The 15776-nt window shown below is 49.9% G+C and overlaps 2 protein-coding genes across 2 annotated transcripts in view; one reads left to right on the forward strand and one right to left on the reverse strand.

The window, feature by feature from the left end:
• SCN8A (sodium voltage-gated channel alpha subunit 8) overlaps window positions 1-8087 on the forward strand; it is a 47353-nt gene extending 39266 nt beyond the window's left edge. The window contains exons 21-27 of the mRNA XM_042887670.1: window positions 104-226; window positions 3643-3927; window positions 4346-4399; window positions 4716-4853; window positions 5519-5623; window positions 6160-6430; window positions 6917-8087. Coding sequence (XP_042743604.1) covers window positions 104-226; window positions 3643-3927; window positions 4346-4399; window positions 4716-4853; window positions 5519-5623; window positions 6160-6430; window positions 6917-8064 — 2124 coding nt within the window. The 3' untranslated portion in view covers window positions 8065-8087. The remainder of the gene's footprint in view (window positions 1-103; window positions 227-3642; window positions 3928-4345; window positions 4400-4715; window positions 4854-5518; window positions 5624-6159; window positions 6431-6916) is intronic.
• Window positions 8088-14304: 6217 nt separating this feature from the next.
• Window positions 14305-14976, reverse strand: TMDD1 (transmembrane and death domain 1). Its single transcript, XM_042887642.1, has one exon. It carries the CDS (start codon window positions 14974-14976, stop codon window positions 14305-14307), a length of 672 nt encoding a protein of 223 aa, XP_042743576.1.
• Window positions 14977-15776: the final 800 nt, after the last annotated feature.

Raw genomic sequence — 15776 nt, forward strand, 5'->3', positions numbered from 1 at the left:
TTTCTTTTTTTTTTTTTTCCTTTCTTTTCCTTTTTTCTCTTTTTTTTCTTTTTTTTTTTTTTTTTTTTTTTTTTTTCTTTTTCTTTTTCTATTTTCTGTGTAGGTCTCTTTAGTCAGCCTTATAGCTAATGCCCTGGGCTACTCGGAACTAGGTGCCATAAAGTCCCTTAGGACCCTAAGAGCTTTGAGGCCTTTAAGAGCGTTGTCCCGATTTGAGGGGATGAGGGTAAGATGCCATCAGCAGCTGATCCTTCTGCATGCCCGTGGAGCGGTTTTTTTTACGCATGCTAGAACTGATCAAAACGGGTGGAAAAGAGAATTCCAATCAGAAGTGTGGTGCAGCTGCTGACTCGATCACCTCGACCGTCGATGTCCCCCACCCTGCCCACCGCTGCGCACTCCCCAGTTAAGAAAGGGAGAATGCATCCAGCTGCCTCATTACATTAATGACCGGCCCCAACCACGTGCCATTTGTAGACGATGTTAACACTTGGCTGTTCTCATTGAGCCTGGCTTTGACCTCTAGCATCCGAGGGGGCTTCTCAGCTGTAACTCTTCTATCTAGGGAGAATCACCAGGTGCAAAGAAGCAGAATTCGAACCGCCCCAGGCTCTCCGCCGCCTCCTGGGGGGGTCGGATGGAAACAATCTCTGAGGGGCTGCCAAAAAATGCGATGCAGGGGGGGGGTTGAGAGGCTCCAGGAAGGGACCAGCGGGGAGCTCGGCTGCTTGCAAAAACGGCCTTGGTTTAATTCCTCTTGTTGCACCTTGTTGTTCTCGGTCCAGTCTGGCGGTGACTGGAAGCCTTGTCTGGTAGCGAAGCTTTTCCCCTTTCCACTCCCTCCCTTGTACCATGCTTTGACGGTCCCCTGTCCTGTCACCGTCACACGAGCCACGAAGCAAAGCATTGAACTTAACAAGCTTTCCTCAAATTGCTAGCCAGATTTGAAACAATTCAAAATTACTTCAGTGTCTTCTGCTGCTTTCCCGCTCCTATCTGTATTTTGGTGCCTATATACTTCTTTTTTTTTCCATTTGGGATTGAGACACTCTTAAGAACATGCAGAAAAAATGCATGTAAGTGAAGGGTATGTCATGTGGATGGATTTCCCAGTTGCTCCTAGGTCAGTAATTTTGGTCTTTTTTGTTGAATCCCCATTGGCTCGCAATAGGAGAGATTATGAGAGCTAAGGTTATATTATATTATATTGGGGGTTGGACTCGATGATCTCTGGAGGTCCCTTCCAACCCCTACAATTCTGTGATTCTGTGATTATATATATTGAAAGAATAGGGGAAAAAATGAGAAAAAAGGGGAAAGAAATAGGGCAAGCACAGTTGTACAGTTTGGGTTTTTTTTTGCATGGTCTGACAAGAGGATCCCCCGAGTCCTCTGATTTCCTTTGGGTTTGCTCTGCTGTAACTGAGTGCAGAGTGCAGCACAGAAGGGGCCACAAACCGACGGGGAATCCCCAAATTCTGCAGGAAGTGGCCGAAAGAAGTGAGAGAATAAATCCAAAGAGGTTTATCTCTTCCCCAATGCATTCTCCCCCTATTTTTTATTTTACTTTTTTTACCTTACCGGGCTCTGTGAGCTTCACGCTAAGCTTCACGACACGATGCAACAACACAGGATGGCAGTTCCTCCATTGGCACCAAGCGTCCGTGTGCCACTTCATCCCTTCCTTGCACCCATTGGGCTCCTCTGTCCCTTTTTTGTCCCCATAAGCCAATAATGCTGTGATGCATTTCATCAGGACCGAAGGATTTTGCCCCCAGCACGCAGCCAGCACTGCTCTAATGAGTTTTATTGCCACGAAAGCACGTGGTTGGTTTTTGCACGTGGTGCTCAGCAGAAGGGCTGCTGTGGGCACATAGGAATTAGTGCTAAGCCTGGAGGTATAAAAAACCCAAAGAGAAGTGGTGATTTGTAATACAGCATCAGGATATTCCTCGAGTTGGGAATTCCCATGACGGCAAAACTGATGCAGAGTTCTGACCCCGGGAACCCCATCAGTTACCAAAAACCAAAGGTTTTTTTTTCCTTTCTTTTTGATTTTAAGATGAGTGCTGCTGCACTGTAAAGCCAGAACCACCCTTCAGAGCCAGAGATTGGAAATGCCTTTGCAAAGGAAACGTGCACTGCAGTTCTTTGCTTTTCTCTACTCCGTAGTAATCTGCATTTTAAAGAGTCTGCTCTGCTCTTCAGTTGTTCAGGGAGTCCGACAGCAGTGCTGTGAAACATGCATGCCTTTTTGTCACTTGCTGGTGTTCAGTCTGTGCACAAAAGCCATGTTCCTTCGCTCAGATCTTCTTCAGTGGTGCACAAATGTCACGCAGTAATATGCAGTGACGTGTAAATTTATTTTGGGAGGGTATAGTGCTTTCTTTTGGTGCAATGAAGTGGATATCTGGAGCATCTTAGAACAAAGAGGCACGATGCCGTGCTGGAGCGCATCCCATTCGGACAATGGAAGCAAAGCCTTGTTATCTCTAGGGCCCGGCTCTAATCTTTGCCTTTTTAACCCTATGTAGACAAGGCATGAAGTCGTGAGGTCATTTGTTAGTTGTTGCATTGCTGCTAATTGCCTGGATTGCTGCTTTCTTCAGCTTTTCTCTGTGCTGGAGGGCAGGCACTCACCACAGAGCTCACTGCACACGCAGTGACTGCATCAAGCAAACAGATCTGGTGGGACAGCATCACACTGCTGTGCCAGGAGCGGTGGCATTGCTCTCTGCGTGCCCAAGCTCAGGCAGAGGGGTTGAAACAGTTTAGACTCTGCTCCTCTATTGAGGGAACCTGATTTAGGAGCAGATAATACAAGATTGAATATCCTGCTGCCCTAACTCTGTTAAAAGCCCGGCAGCTTCAGTTTGCTCCCATGGTGGCCAGGGATGCTGAAGGATGTTGTGCTCCCAAACAAGGAGAGGCGAAAATTAGGGGCTGGTGCCCACTGCCGTCTTTGTGTTGGCTGCCATTGGAGGGAGGAACATGGCTTCTCTGTCTTCTCGAGCCTGCCTAGCTGCATGCTCAGCTGTCTGCCTGAGGTTGGCCTTGCTTAGTCACCCGGAGACCTTGTGAACAGAGCACTTCTGCCTCGGTCCCGTTGCCACCGAAGTCGGCGCCGCGTTGGGTGGTGACCTCGGTGGGAGCTGGAAGCGGGCGTCCACGCCATCACAGCCTTCTTTGACAGTGGGGAATGGCCGTAAGGGCCCCCAGAGGCCAAGAGCCACCAAATCCATCAGCAAAAGCAAACCCTCAGACGCGCTCTGAGTGGGCTGCAGTCAGGAGCCAACGTGAGATCACTAAGCATCGATAATTGATGCCCCCATCTCCCTTTTGGGTGATTAAAACGATGGGAAAGAGAGAGATCGTTGGCCTAAAGAAGTGACTGATCCAAAACCAAACCCGGCAAATCCAACACTCTGTTTTAATTGGGAAACAGAGCTTCCGGGGTGGATTTATGAAGGGTTTTTCTCACAGCTTGGAATAAGTTCACTGCCAACTTCTGTGTGGAGTCAATGCCACCGATCTGTCCGTGGCCTTACCTCCTATTCCCCCCCCAAAAAGTGCTGTATTGATGCTTGCCATCTCCTGCCTCGTGTTTTGTACTGAAACTTTTTCCCACCCCTTCCAACACAGGTGGTTGTCAACGCCTTGGTTGGCGCTATCCCTTCCATTATGAATGTCTTGTTGGTCTGCCTTATCTTCTGGCTGATTTTCAGCATTATGGGGGTTAACCTGTTTGCTGGGAAATACCATTACTGCTTTAACGAAACGTCTGAGGAGCGCTTTGAAATAGACATTGTTAACAACAAGACAGACTGCGAGGCGTTGATGCCACCCAACTCCACTGAGATCCGATGGAAGAATGTGAAAATCAACTTTGACAACGTTGGGGCAGGATACCTGGCTCTTCTGCAAGTCGTAAGTGCTGCCTTCATCTCCTCCGCAGTCGTGGTTAAAACAGACTTTTTCTCCTGTGTTCTCTGCTTCCCCCTCTCCTTGAAATAGAGCATCCCATGGATTCACCCAACTTTGGGCTGGGGGAAGAATCCCTGTTTTATTGTTCATCCATTGCTCTGATCTGGGTCCCCCAGCACCACAAGTGGCCCCAGCTCCGCTCTTTAAAGATTGTGCCCAATCATCCACAGGGCTGACAGTAAACCTGCCCATAAATATTACTCAATATGACTTAAATATTAGTCTTTCCCTTTATGAGTTATTTATAAAGGGACATTAAAGTGACACAGCTGGCACAAGTCAGACTTGTTTGGTTTTCAAGTTATTTCAAGTAATTTCTGTCTAAGGGAACTTTTCCTTTGCTTTCTGCTTTCTTTGCTAGGCAACATTCAAGGGCTGGATGGACATCATGTATGCAGCAGTAGATTCCAGAAAGGTACGGTGCGTGGCCACAAGCACTCTCACCCCCAGCAGCTCGCACAGCTATTTTGCTTTCATAAAATCAAGAGTAAAAAGGGTAGAGCTGCGTTTCTATCCTGTATTTCATTTTGCATAGCGTGGTTTTTCATTTGCTGGTGTTACTGCGGTAAGGTAAAAGGTGCTGAAGCAAATCCCCAAGAGAGCATTTGTTTGGTTGCTTTGTTAGGGGTGGGGAAACTCCTGATTGCCTGAAAATACACTGGAAAAAGATCTCATTTTGACTCTGTAGGTAAGATATCTGAAATATCATTTCCTTCTCATCTCCCCTTCAGCAAGAAGAGCAACCCAAGTACGAGGACAACATCTACATGTACATATATTTTGTTATCTTCATCATCTTCGGCTCCTTTTTCACTCTGAACTTGTTCATCGGTGTCATCATTGACAACTTCAATCAACAAAAGAAAAAGATAAGTGCTTGCTGTTTGCTTGTGGAGGTCAACACCCACTTGAGGAACATTGCCTCTCCATGCCAATGGGGTTTTTCTGCATCTTGAGGCCGAGGAGCTCCATCCCCAGCCCAGTCCCCCCTCTCTTAGAGCTGAGAGCTGCAGAACCACTGCGAGCTGAGGCAACCCAAAGCTTTATATAAGAACTCAGCTTGGATGGAGCTTCTCCCTAGTAGCATGAATTTGCATATGTTTGTTTTTTTATTTGCTTTTCCTCGTCCGAAATGCAAAGGCTTGAAGTAAGATGTCTTCCTTGCCACTGTCATTTTCAGTATCTCTCTCTGCTTTTCTTCCTTGGAAGACAAGCTGAGGGTTTGCATGTACGGAGCGCTCGCTAAATGGCATCAGTTTTAGTAAGAACTCTGACACCTCTGCTGCCTGTTTATCACAAATCAGATAGAGGGGATGAGGAAGGATAGAACTCAGTAAAGCTCTATAGGAAAGAATGTTCCATTTTCTTTAAGGGAAAATTGGTACATCTTGGGTATTAGTGTAAGTTATTGCTGTCTAAAATAGCTGCCACCAACTTGCCATATGGCGGGTATCCTCATGACTTGCTGCTGTGTTCTTCCTTTCCCTTCTGGTGCTTGAACTGATTGTAACCAGTTTTCCTTTTGCCCCTTTACTTTGGAGGTCAAGATATTTTCATGACAGAAGAACAAAAGAAATACTACAATGCCATGAAAAAACTGGGCTCCAAGAAGCCTCAAAAGCCGATTCCCCGACCTCTGGTGAGTGCGTTAGAAAGGGAAAAAGTGCAGAACAGACTTCTGAAGGAGCTTCAGCTCCCAAAGCATCCTTTGTTCTAACTCGTGCTGGCCAGCACATCATCATCTTGTCTCCTCTTAGCACTAGAGTAGGGTCTCGGGCCTTATGGTGACACCAGTCAGGACCTAGGCACATTACTCTGCTTTGTGAAAGGCTTTGCATGGTGAGTTCTGTAGGTAATGCCATGGGTAAGTCATCACGGGTGAGTCGTGCTGCAGGGCAGACCTGGCTGCTTCCTCCAGTTGTGATTGGAATTGTCAGCTTGCCTTTGCTCCCACCAAAGAACGAGATGCTGGTAATAGGGATATAAATAATAGCACCTTCCTGCCTTTCCCACACACGGAGTGATCTGTGGCTGGAGTGTGCCCTGAAATCTTCAAAGGGTACTGAGGAGCAGTGTCCTCATCTTGTGCCTCTACCGACAAGAAAGCAATCTGTTGGCTGATGGCAGATTTTTGTCCCAAGCTCTTTGGCTCACGGCCGCTCTCTCGTTGCACAGAACCGCATTCAGGGAGCCGTCTTTGACTTCGTCACCCAGCAAGCCTTCGACATCGTCATCATGATGCTCATCTGCCTCAACATGGTGACCATGATGGTGGAGACGGACACGCAGAGCAAGCAGATGGAGGACATCCTCTACTGGATCAACCTGGTGTTTGTCATCTTCTTCACCTGCGAGTGTGTGCTGAAGATGTTCGCCTTGCGGCACTACTACTTCACCATTGGGTGGAACATCTTTGACTTCGTGGTTGTGATTCTGTCCATCGTGGGTGAGTGCAGCACCCATTTTTCTTTCATGGTGTTTGCAGAGAAGGTGCATTCAAAGAGAACCTGTAGGCACCTGGACTTCTGGCTTCCTTTGTCACCCGTGGCAGTTTGGCAGCTCAAAGGCCCAACTTGCCTGCCTTCCCCCCTCTGTCCTGGTGTTCATTTCCAGTGGTATGGAGTAAAACACTTGACAATTACTCTCCTTATCTTTAAAAACAGACTTTTTACTCACCTCCTTGGAATGTTATAATGCTTACCGACCACTGAAAATAGCATTGCAGCACTTCCTACATCAGCATGTGATTTGCACTCTTGCTTTCTGTTTGGTTGGGAATTGAATTGAGTGGTTTCCTCCAAGTTTTTGTTTTTAGTGGCTAATCTGTGAGATGCCTGTAACCTCCCAGATGCAAGTTATACAATTTAGGGATCGTTTAAACCTGGCTGGCCCAAACACGCTGACAAAACCCAATCCTTTTCTTCTTCTTCAGGAATGTTCCTGGCCGAAATCATCGAGAAGTATTTTGTATCCCCCACTCTCTTCCGAGTCATCCGCCTGGCTCGTATCGGACGTATCCTGCGTTTGATCAAAGGAGCCAAAGGGATCCGCACCTTGCTTTTTGCCTTAATGATGTCTTTGCCTGCCTTGTTCAACATCGGCCTCTTGCTCTTCCTGGTCATGTTCATCTTCTCCATCTTCGGCATGTCCAACTTCGCCTACGTCAAGCACGAGGCTGGCATCGACGACATGTTCAACTTCGAGACCTTTGGCAACAGCATGATCTGCTTGTTCCAGATCACGACGTCGGCTGGCTGGGATGGCCTCCTGCTGCCCATCCTAAACCGGCCTCCGGACTGCGACCTGGACAAGGAACATCCCGGGAGCGGCTTTAAGGGGGACTGCGGCAACCCCTCGGTGGGGATATTTTTCTTTGTGAGCTACATCATCATCTCCTTCCTGATCGTGGTCAACATGTACATTGCCATCATCCTGGAGAACTTCAGCGTGGCGACGGAGGAGAGCGCGGACCCGCTGAGCGAGGACGACTTCGAGACCTTCTACGAGATCTGGGAGAAGTTCGACCCCGACGCCACGCAGTTCATAGAGTACAGCAAGCTGGCGGACTTTGCCGACGCTTTGGAGCATCCTCTGCGCGTCCCGAAGCCCAACACCATCGAACTCATCGCCATGGACCTCCCTATGGTAAGTGGAGATAGGATCCACTGTTTAGACATCCTGTTTGCCTTCACCAAACGCGTCCTGGGGGACAGCGGAGAGCTGGATATACTGAGACAACAGATGGAGGAAAGGTTTGTGGCTTCCAATCCTTCCAAAGTGTCTTACGAGCCCATCACCACCACGCTGCGGCGCAAGCAGGAGGAGGTCTCGGCCGTGGTGTTGCAGAGGGCTTACAGGTCGCGGTTGGCGAGGCGGGGGTTCATCAGCCGAAGACCCCTCCCCACCAAAATGGAGAACGGAGGAACGAACAGGGAGAAGAAGGAAGGGACGCCCTCCACCGCCTCGCTGCCGTCCTACGACAGCGTCACCAAACCCGAGAAGGAGAAGCAGCAGCGGGCGGAGGAGGGAAGACGGGAACGGGCGAAAAGGCAAAAAGACGTCAGGGAATCCAAGTGTTGAGGCAGAACGCTGGGATTGTACAAACCTAGGGGAAAATTAAAAAAAAAAAAAAAAAAAGAATTAAATTTAAATTTGCAAGCGGGGAAAAAAAAAAAAAAAGAAAAAAAAAAAGATTGTTTACAAACTTGGTGAAATATATCCATACAGAACAGCTGTGGAGACACTTAACCTGAAGATCTTATACCAAACGTAGTCTGCTTTCCTGTGTGACAGCGTTGCATCTAAAGCAGTGACCTTCCACCTGTTTAAAGGACCCCTGTGTGAACAAACGTTTAAAACAAAGCAGGGAGAAAAGGAAAAAATATGGATTTTTCTATTGTTCAGGCAGGTGGATACTGCATGTTCCACATCAGTCAATGCAACTTAGGACAAACTAGCAAAATAAAAACACACACACACACACAAACACACACACAGAAATAAAACCCGCTGCTGGGATTCATATATTTTCCAAAGCAGCCAAAAAATGGATTTTATTTTCCCATTTTGTTGGTTATTATTGAAAGAAAACCCAGAAGTCACGATGTTAAGGGGTTTGTTCATGCAAAAGTAGATTTGCATTTAGTTAAGCAGCAAAACAAAGCAAAGCAAAAAAAAAAAAGGAAAAAAAAAAAGAAAAAAAAGAGGAAAAAGCGAAAACAAGCGAAACAACGACAAAAAAAAGAAGCTAACCACCCATTTAGCCCATGCCATTTAATTAATTGTCATAGTTTATTTGATATTTATTATCTGCATTCTACTTTCTACATGGGCTTTACTTGGTTTGGGAGATGGGGTAATCGGGAACCTTCAGCCTGGAACCAGCTCAGGCTGAGCCCCCAAAAATAAAAGTGCTCGTTCAATGCATAGAAACGATTTGCATGATGGCATGCCGTGACCAGGAACCATGCATGAGGAACCATTAAACCACGAGACACTCAATAATCTGTCCACAGCAGTGTGTTAAGCCATAAATTCGAGGCACTCCACTGACTTACCGTACACTGTATTTGGAGATTAACAATAATCGTGCCCTTCACCGGTACTGACCCGTTCTCAGCAATCTTTCATAGACCTGCCAGTAGGAAACCAAACAAAACAAAAAGAAATGAAACAAGCAGGTGAAATCCGTGTGTGTCTGTTTGACGACGCGTCTTTCTTTTCCATCCTGCCATCTTTTTTGCACACCGAAATAGAACTCGACTCAATGCTGCTCTGGACCCGGTCCAAGGGGTGACGTTAAGAACTGGGAATGGCTTTGTTCTACTCTTGTCACTGTAAAACCAAAATCTAGGGCTCGAATACCCGTCAGCACGTTGATTTGTGTCCTGCAATAGTTGTCGTTAGCGTTAATTACGGTTCTGCCTCCATCCTGCAGCGTAGACTCGATTTGTTGGGTTTTTTTTAGTCTAGGGAAAAGTGCTGAGGACTGGAAGGGGTGGGGGGAGCTGGCAGCGCGCAGCCCCCCAGTAGGGCTGGGGAAGGGGCCATCGCTCAGCTGTGCCGTGGGGTGGAGGGGATGGCAGGGAGCTCCGAGCCCCTTCTGCTCCTCCATCAGCGCTGCGTCGGCGCAGCGCGGTTTGGTTTTCTTTGCTTCCGTGGCCACAGCGGTTTTCATTGTGACGATTCTGCTGTCGGTTGGTTGTTCCGGATTTTTTTTTTTTTTTTTTTCTTGTTTTTCTTTTTTTTTTACTTTTTTTCTCCCCGTCTGTTTCAAACGAAAGGCAGCACGTGCCCGTGTGGTCAGTGGGAAAGCACCAGCCCGGGGGTGCAGGGGGAGAGCCGGGCGCCAGGTGCCTTCACCTCCTTCCCATTTCTTCCACTTCCATCGAGTGGCGAACTCGAACGGCCCTGCAGGGTGGGTAGGAATCAGAGCTACCTCTTGCCTAGTCTTCTCGCTGCAGCAGCAACCGATGCCACAGAGGAGAAGCCCCAACGTTTCTTTCTTCCTAACGGCCGCGGCGTCCTCGGCACCCGACCGCCGCTCAGTGGAGGTTCGTTCTTCAGGGCCGGGATGGGTTTTCTTCCAGGGTAGGAAGGGCGGTGACGGCTGAGGGCCGAACCGAGGGGACCCCAAAGAGTGGGAGAGCCAGGAGCTGGCGGTAGCAGGAGGACGGAGGTTGGCATCATCTCATGGCCCAGCGCCGTGCGCACGGAGCCGCTCTGCGCCCCAGGAACGCGGCGAGGAACCTTTTCTGTCCCGTCAGCTCTTTGCCCCAGTTGCTCCTAGGATATGATGTACAATAAAACAGAGAAAACATACGTATGTACAGGCTACATTGTAAACAGCACAAGAAAAGAAAAATAATAATAATAATAATAAATAGCTGAAAAGTGTGGTTGAACTTTTTAAGAGAATATTATAAATACTGTAATATATCATTTTATTTTATCGGCATGCCTTTTTGTAAATACAAAGAACTACAAAGATAATAGAATGGCTTCTGGCTTATGCCATTGTCCATGTTTATTTTTATTTTTTTAATATCTTTTTTTTTCCTTAGACTTTAGATAGCCAGTAAACGTCCCCCAAAGAAAAAAAAAAAAACCAACAGAAACTTAAACCCTACCCCCCAAAAAATAGATTTAAACAACAAAAAAAAAGCTTTATTGCAAATGGACTTTGCAACAGCAGAAGTATATATTTTTGGGTTCCAATGTGCAATAAGTCGACCACTTCTATGCAAGATTTGGCTAAACTTCGTAGTTGTTCTTAAGCTGGGCCATTGACTCGCAGGCGAAGCTTGGTGCAATTAGCATTCCTGCTGGCAATCCCGTTCCGCTACTCAGTTCCTCTAAAGGAAATCCCTTCAAACTCTGTATATATATTTATTTTTCTAAAACATCAGACCCGCACCAAACGAGAGGTCGGAGATGGCGTTAATTGGTGGCAAAGGAAGAGGAACGAAGGGTTTCTTCCTCTGCTCTCCGGCTGAACGGAAGGTTCTGGGTTTTTGGTGCGTTCTCAACCTCTTCGTTTCCTGCTCGGGGCAGCCAGTGCCATCAGCCGCTGCAGCCGATGGAGCTGCGTTTCTGGACATCTTCACTGGGTGAAGCCAAGGACAGAGGGGAAACTTTGGTCCAAAAGCACGAAGGACGTCGGTGTCTGAAGTCAAAGGCGTACGCTGGGATTTATATTCCAGATTCAGGGTTATGGGAACGAAGCTGAGGGTGTTGTTGTCCGCGGAAAGGACGTAGCCAAAAAGCCAAGACTACAGCAAGTAGCTCTCTTCCCTCCCCCCGTGTCCAAGTCCTCCCTTTTCGGTTCATCTGTTACTGTGTAAAAGAGCAGAGGGGAAGGGCAAAAAGGAAATACCGATTTAAGCTGCTTATTCACTTTTCCTGTTCACCTTTTTTTAAAGATATAGAAGCCAATGTCGAACAACAGGAAGAAAAACTCCAATAAAACCGTGATGTTAGAGGCCACACCAGAGTTCGGATTATTTAATTTTCCGCCGCAAAGAAAAAAAAAATAAATAAATTGTTAAAGCTGTAAAAGATCAATAGTGAAGATTAGTGTATTAGAAATTGCATGGTGGCTCATAATGATCTTACCCAACATGATTAAGGATTACGTTACTATAAGCCAAAAGACAATAAAATAAACGTTACCCTTTTCACTGTACAAGGTCGGGTTGTCTCGGTGTCCCAGTTATTTGCCTGCTTGTCCTCTCCGTCCTTCCTCCAAGGTCTTCTTTGGTTTGGTTCGATGTTGACGCGATGACCGCAGTGAGACGCTGGGGTTACGTCGGTCCCTCATCTCCCATCTCTCACGTCCCTGGAGATGGGCGCCGTGGTCAGGGGGCATCAGGTGCCCACGTCCCCAGCACCCCCTGCCCTTGGCCTTGTCCAGGTGTGGCTGGACGCCTCCAGAGCAAGAGGCACCCAACCAAGGATGGCGCCATCCCCCATCCGTTGGGCGCTTCCTGCAGGACCGCCTCTTTGCTCCCTGCTCGCTCCAGGAGCTCAGATCACACATTTTGGGACATCAAAGGACGGAACCCACGCATGGCACAGGGCCGTAGGATCATAGAATCCCCCCCAAGGTTCTGCTGCATGGCCTTGCTGCCTGGTCCCAGAAGGGGATGAGCTGCTGCTCCAGGGGTCCGGATCTAACCAGGAGTTGTTGCAAGGCAAAGGGCCAAGGGAGAACCTTGCAATAATCAATTCTCCTCATAGAGTTTTGGTCCAAATTATTCATCAGATAGAAATATCAAATATTTATAGGTCTCTATTTGGTTAAGGTTGGTGCCTTCACTCTGCTCCCAGCTTGGTCTGAACGCTGTTTCCTATCCCTGTCACCTCCAGGTTTTTTTTCTCTGCTGTTTTACACGAAGAAAGGAGGAGGATGGAACTGGCTGGGGTGGGAGGGAGGAGGAATGCCTCCAGGGAGAGCAGTGGGACGGGCGCTCTGTGTCTGAACATTGAGTTCCTTTGTACTGTACATCTTTTTACTTTGGAATTTGCAATAAAGAGCTCTGTCCATCTGATTTTAACTCCTTCTGCTGGCTGCCCTGTCGTTCTGTTCCCTTCACGTTAACGGAGAGTATTCACCACCAAAAGCAAGGTGCGAATTCACCCTGGTGTCCAGGCAGCTCTGGGGATGGGGAGACGCAAACTCCTTTTTCTGCCCCAAAAGCACAAGAAGCACAACAGTAACACGACCTGAGCCTGGCCAGGGATGTGGAACCGGAGCAATGCACGCAGGGCTGAGCATCTGGGGATTGAGGTTGGCCATTTGCACAAGGTGCATCGAGCTGCTGCAGTGCAGAGGCTGCTTTTGGCTCTGTAAAGAGTTCTGCAATGCCCTGAGCCCGACCAAGTGATCACCGTCAGAGTAGAAACAAAAGCTGTTCGTTCCCCAAGCAGAGGGAAGAGCCCTGCAGAGACTTTATAGGGCGATGCTTGGATGATCCTGAGAGCACCTGAGCCCACGTGGGACGAGGAAATCCCCATTGCAGCAACCACTCGGAGCTCACCCCAAACTCAACAGGGCACTCAGGCTTTTGGAGAGGCCAACCTGCACTCGTAGCAACATCCTGCTGTACCTGCTGTGCGTGTGCTCCATGATGTCCCCCTCCCCCTGCAAACACACGGCGCCCCCACAGCCCTGAGCAGCACGCAGCGCCAGCCCTCATTCCGCTCCAGAGTTAACAGTGCTGCCCTTTGCCTGGGGCTGGCAGGGACGTGGCGGACGACGTGCAGCAGCGCAGCAGATGGCAAAGCAGCATCCGGGAACAGCGGGGCGGCCGTGCAGCTCTGACCTTCCCTTCCTGGAAGGAACGGCCCCGAGAGGAGCAGCGCTGTGCCAGGAACCCACGGTGCTGCTGCTCCAGGAAACGGCACGCTCTGAAGGGAAGGAGATGCAATTTCATTTATAAAGCATTCTGTGGTTAACTGCTTCGCTCGTCTTTTAAAGGCGCCGTCGGTGCAACTCGGCCTTTATTTTCTTCTCTGAAGTTTCCCATTTGTGTGGATCGGTGCAAAATCTGTTTCTTGATGCAAAGTAGAGGTTTTAATTCCAGTGACAGCAGTGCAGATGGTGGAATCAGATCTGGAGCAAAAGAAGTTTCATTACTGCAGAGAACTTTCTAAGAAATGGAGGCAAACGCTCAGGCACAACATAACAGCAGCTGAACAACAACTGCTCCCAAAACAAAGCTCCAGGAGAGCAAAGGATGACGAAATGCTCGAGTTCAGCAGGAGGGGATTCCTGTAAGGCTGGGGACGTTCTCACATGAGGAAGGAACAATTTCCCCATCCCCTTCCCAGGTATCCTGAGAGTATCGTGGCGATGGTTGCAGCAGAGAATCCCCCACTGAGGGGAAGGGAAAGAAGAACTCAGAGATCCCATGCAGCGCTTGGGGACCGCAAGTCCAGGGGAGCAGAGGCCCCACCAAGGCTTGGAGACAACTCTGGGGACTCAGAAACCCAACCAAGGCTTTGCAGACCCTGTTGGAGGCTGGAAGACCCCACTGGGGATTTGGAGACCCAACCAAGGCCTTGTTGACCCCATCCGATGAGACCTCCAAGGGCTGCAGCAGTGATGAGGCCAAGGGAGCTTAGCCTGGCTCCATCCCTACCCAAGGACGTTTCAACAGCTGGTGACAACTCACAGGAGATGCCCACTGGACATCCATCTTTGGATGCTCAAGGCGACCTAAGCCAAGGACAACACAGGGCTCCCCTCCACAACCCTTTATTGCTTCGTTTTCCCACAGGCACCTGATGGCGATGCTCCAGTTCAGTCCTGCCCCCACCTCACCAGGTGACCGAGCCCAGTGCCCACTGACAGGAGAGCACAGTGACCACAGCAACGAGGACGGAGGCGACGAACCCCCCGAGGACACCTGAGAGCACAGGGCCCACCCAGCCCAGGGGGCTGCGGGTGTAGGGAGGGGGCGGCCGCCTCTCGAAGCGCAGATCCCCCGCATCCCCCGAGCCCCTCCTGCTCCGTGCCGCTCCATACTGCTCGCCCTGCAGCAGCAGTGAGGAGGTGAGATGCTGCACGCTGCGGCCGTACTCCTCCACGTTCCTGCGCAGCTCCAGGCTCCGGTCCTGGTTCAGGTTTTTCCCCAACTCCCGGGCGATGTCGGGGCGCCCGATCTGGCGGAGGCTGCGGGCCAGTTGGTCCCACGATGTCACCTCTCCCTCCATTTCCAGCCACCTCCGTAGAGCCTCCGAGCAGCCGGGACGGTGGCGTGGGACGCGGGGACAAATGCCGTCCTTTGGGTTCCGCTCCGTGTCCTTGCTGGGTCCCATCAGCTGCCCCCGGAGCTGGCGGCACTCAGATGGGGACAGCAGCGCGGCGATGCGGGCCATGGTGTGACGGCCAACGTTGGCTGCCGCCGCGTCCTCACAACGGCCACCCACTGCCACCAAGAGCAGGACGAGCCCCGCAGGTGCCAGCATCGCTCCAGCGCCCGTTGCCATGACAGCGTCCAAAGCTGACATCACAGAGCGCCACGTTCCAGGATGCGTCTCAGCCCCTTCCCCATGCTGAGCATCTCCTGCACTCAGCTCAGCCCCAGACCTGCTGCTCCCCAAAAATTCAGCGTGGGCGCTCCATTCCCAGCAGAGCAGCACCAAAAACCGCTGCTGAAGAACCATTTGGTCGATGCCCTCAGACGCTGAGTTTGATTTTGGGCGGTGCTGACTGGAGCCTGGGGTCGGATGCAAGGATCCTTACGGATCCAGCTTGGGGTTCCTACAGAAGGGCCGAGAACCTCGTGCTGCCTGCAAAGCACCTCAGGGCACCTTCGCCACTTCTAGCAGCGTCTGTCCATCCGTCTGTTTGTCCATCCGACTATCCATCCATCCGTCTGTCTCTCCATCCACTCATCTCTCATCCATCCATCTGTCCAACCATTCGTCCAACCATTCATCTCTCACCCATCCATTCATCCGCCCCTATAGGACGTCGGAATGTCCGTCCGTCCGTCCGTCCATCCGCCGTAACCACGAGGTGGCATTGCAGCACCGGCCACAGCCGCCTCCCATCGGCTCACCCCGTTCCCATCCTGTTTCTGCAGCTCCGCTCTGCTCAGCGCTCCCAGCGCAGCCCAAAAAGTGGGGCAGACCCAGGAGCAGCGCTGCTGCCCCACAGATTTCACCGAAGATGGCAGCCGACAGACAGCCTTAAAGGGATCAATTCTTCCACTCACAACTCTGCATTCACAACACTCAGCCCTCCCCCTCTCAACCCCAAACTGGGGCAGGGTTAGGGTTAGGGT

The sequence above is a fragment of the Lagopus leucura genome, unplaced genomic scaffold, assembly GCF_019238085.1.
Source record: "Lagopus leucura isolate 7727_CA_CO unplaced genomic scaffold, USGS_WTPT01 Super-Scaffold_100103, whole genome shotgun sequence".
Taxonomy (NCBI): domain Eukaryota; kingdom Metazoa; phylum Chordata; class Aves; order Galliformes; family Phasianidae; genus Lagopus; species Lagopus leucura.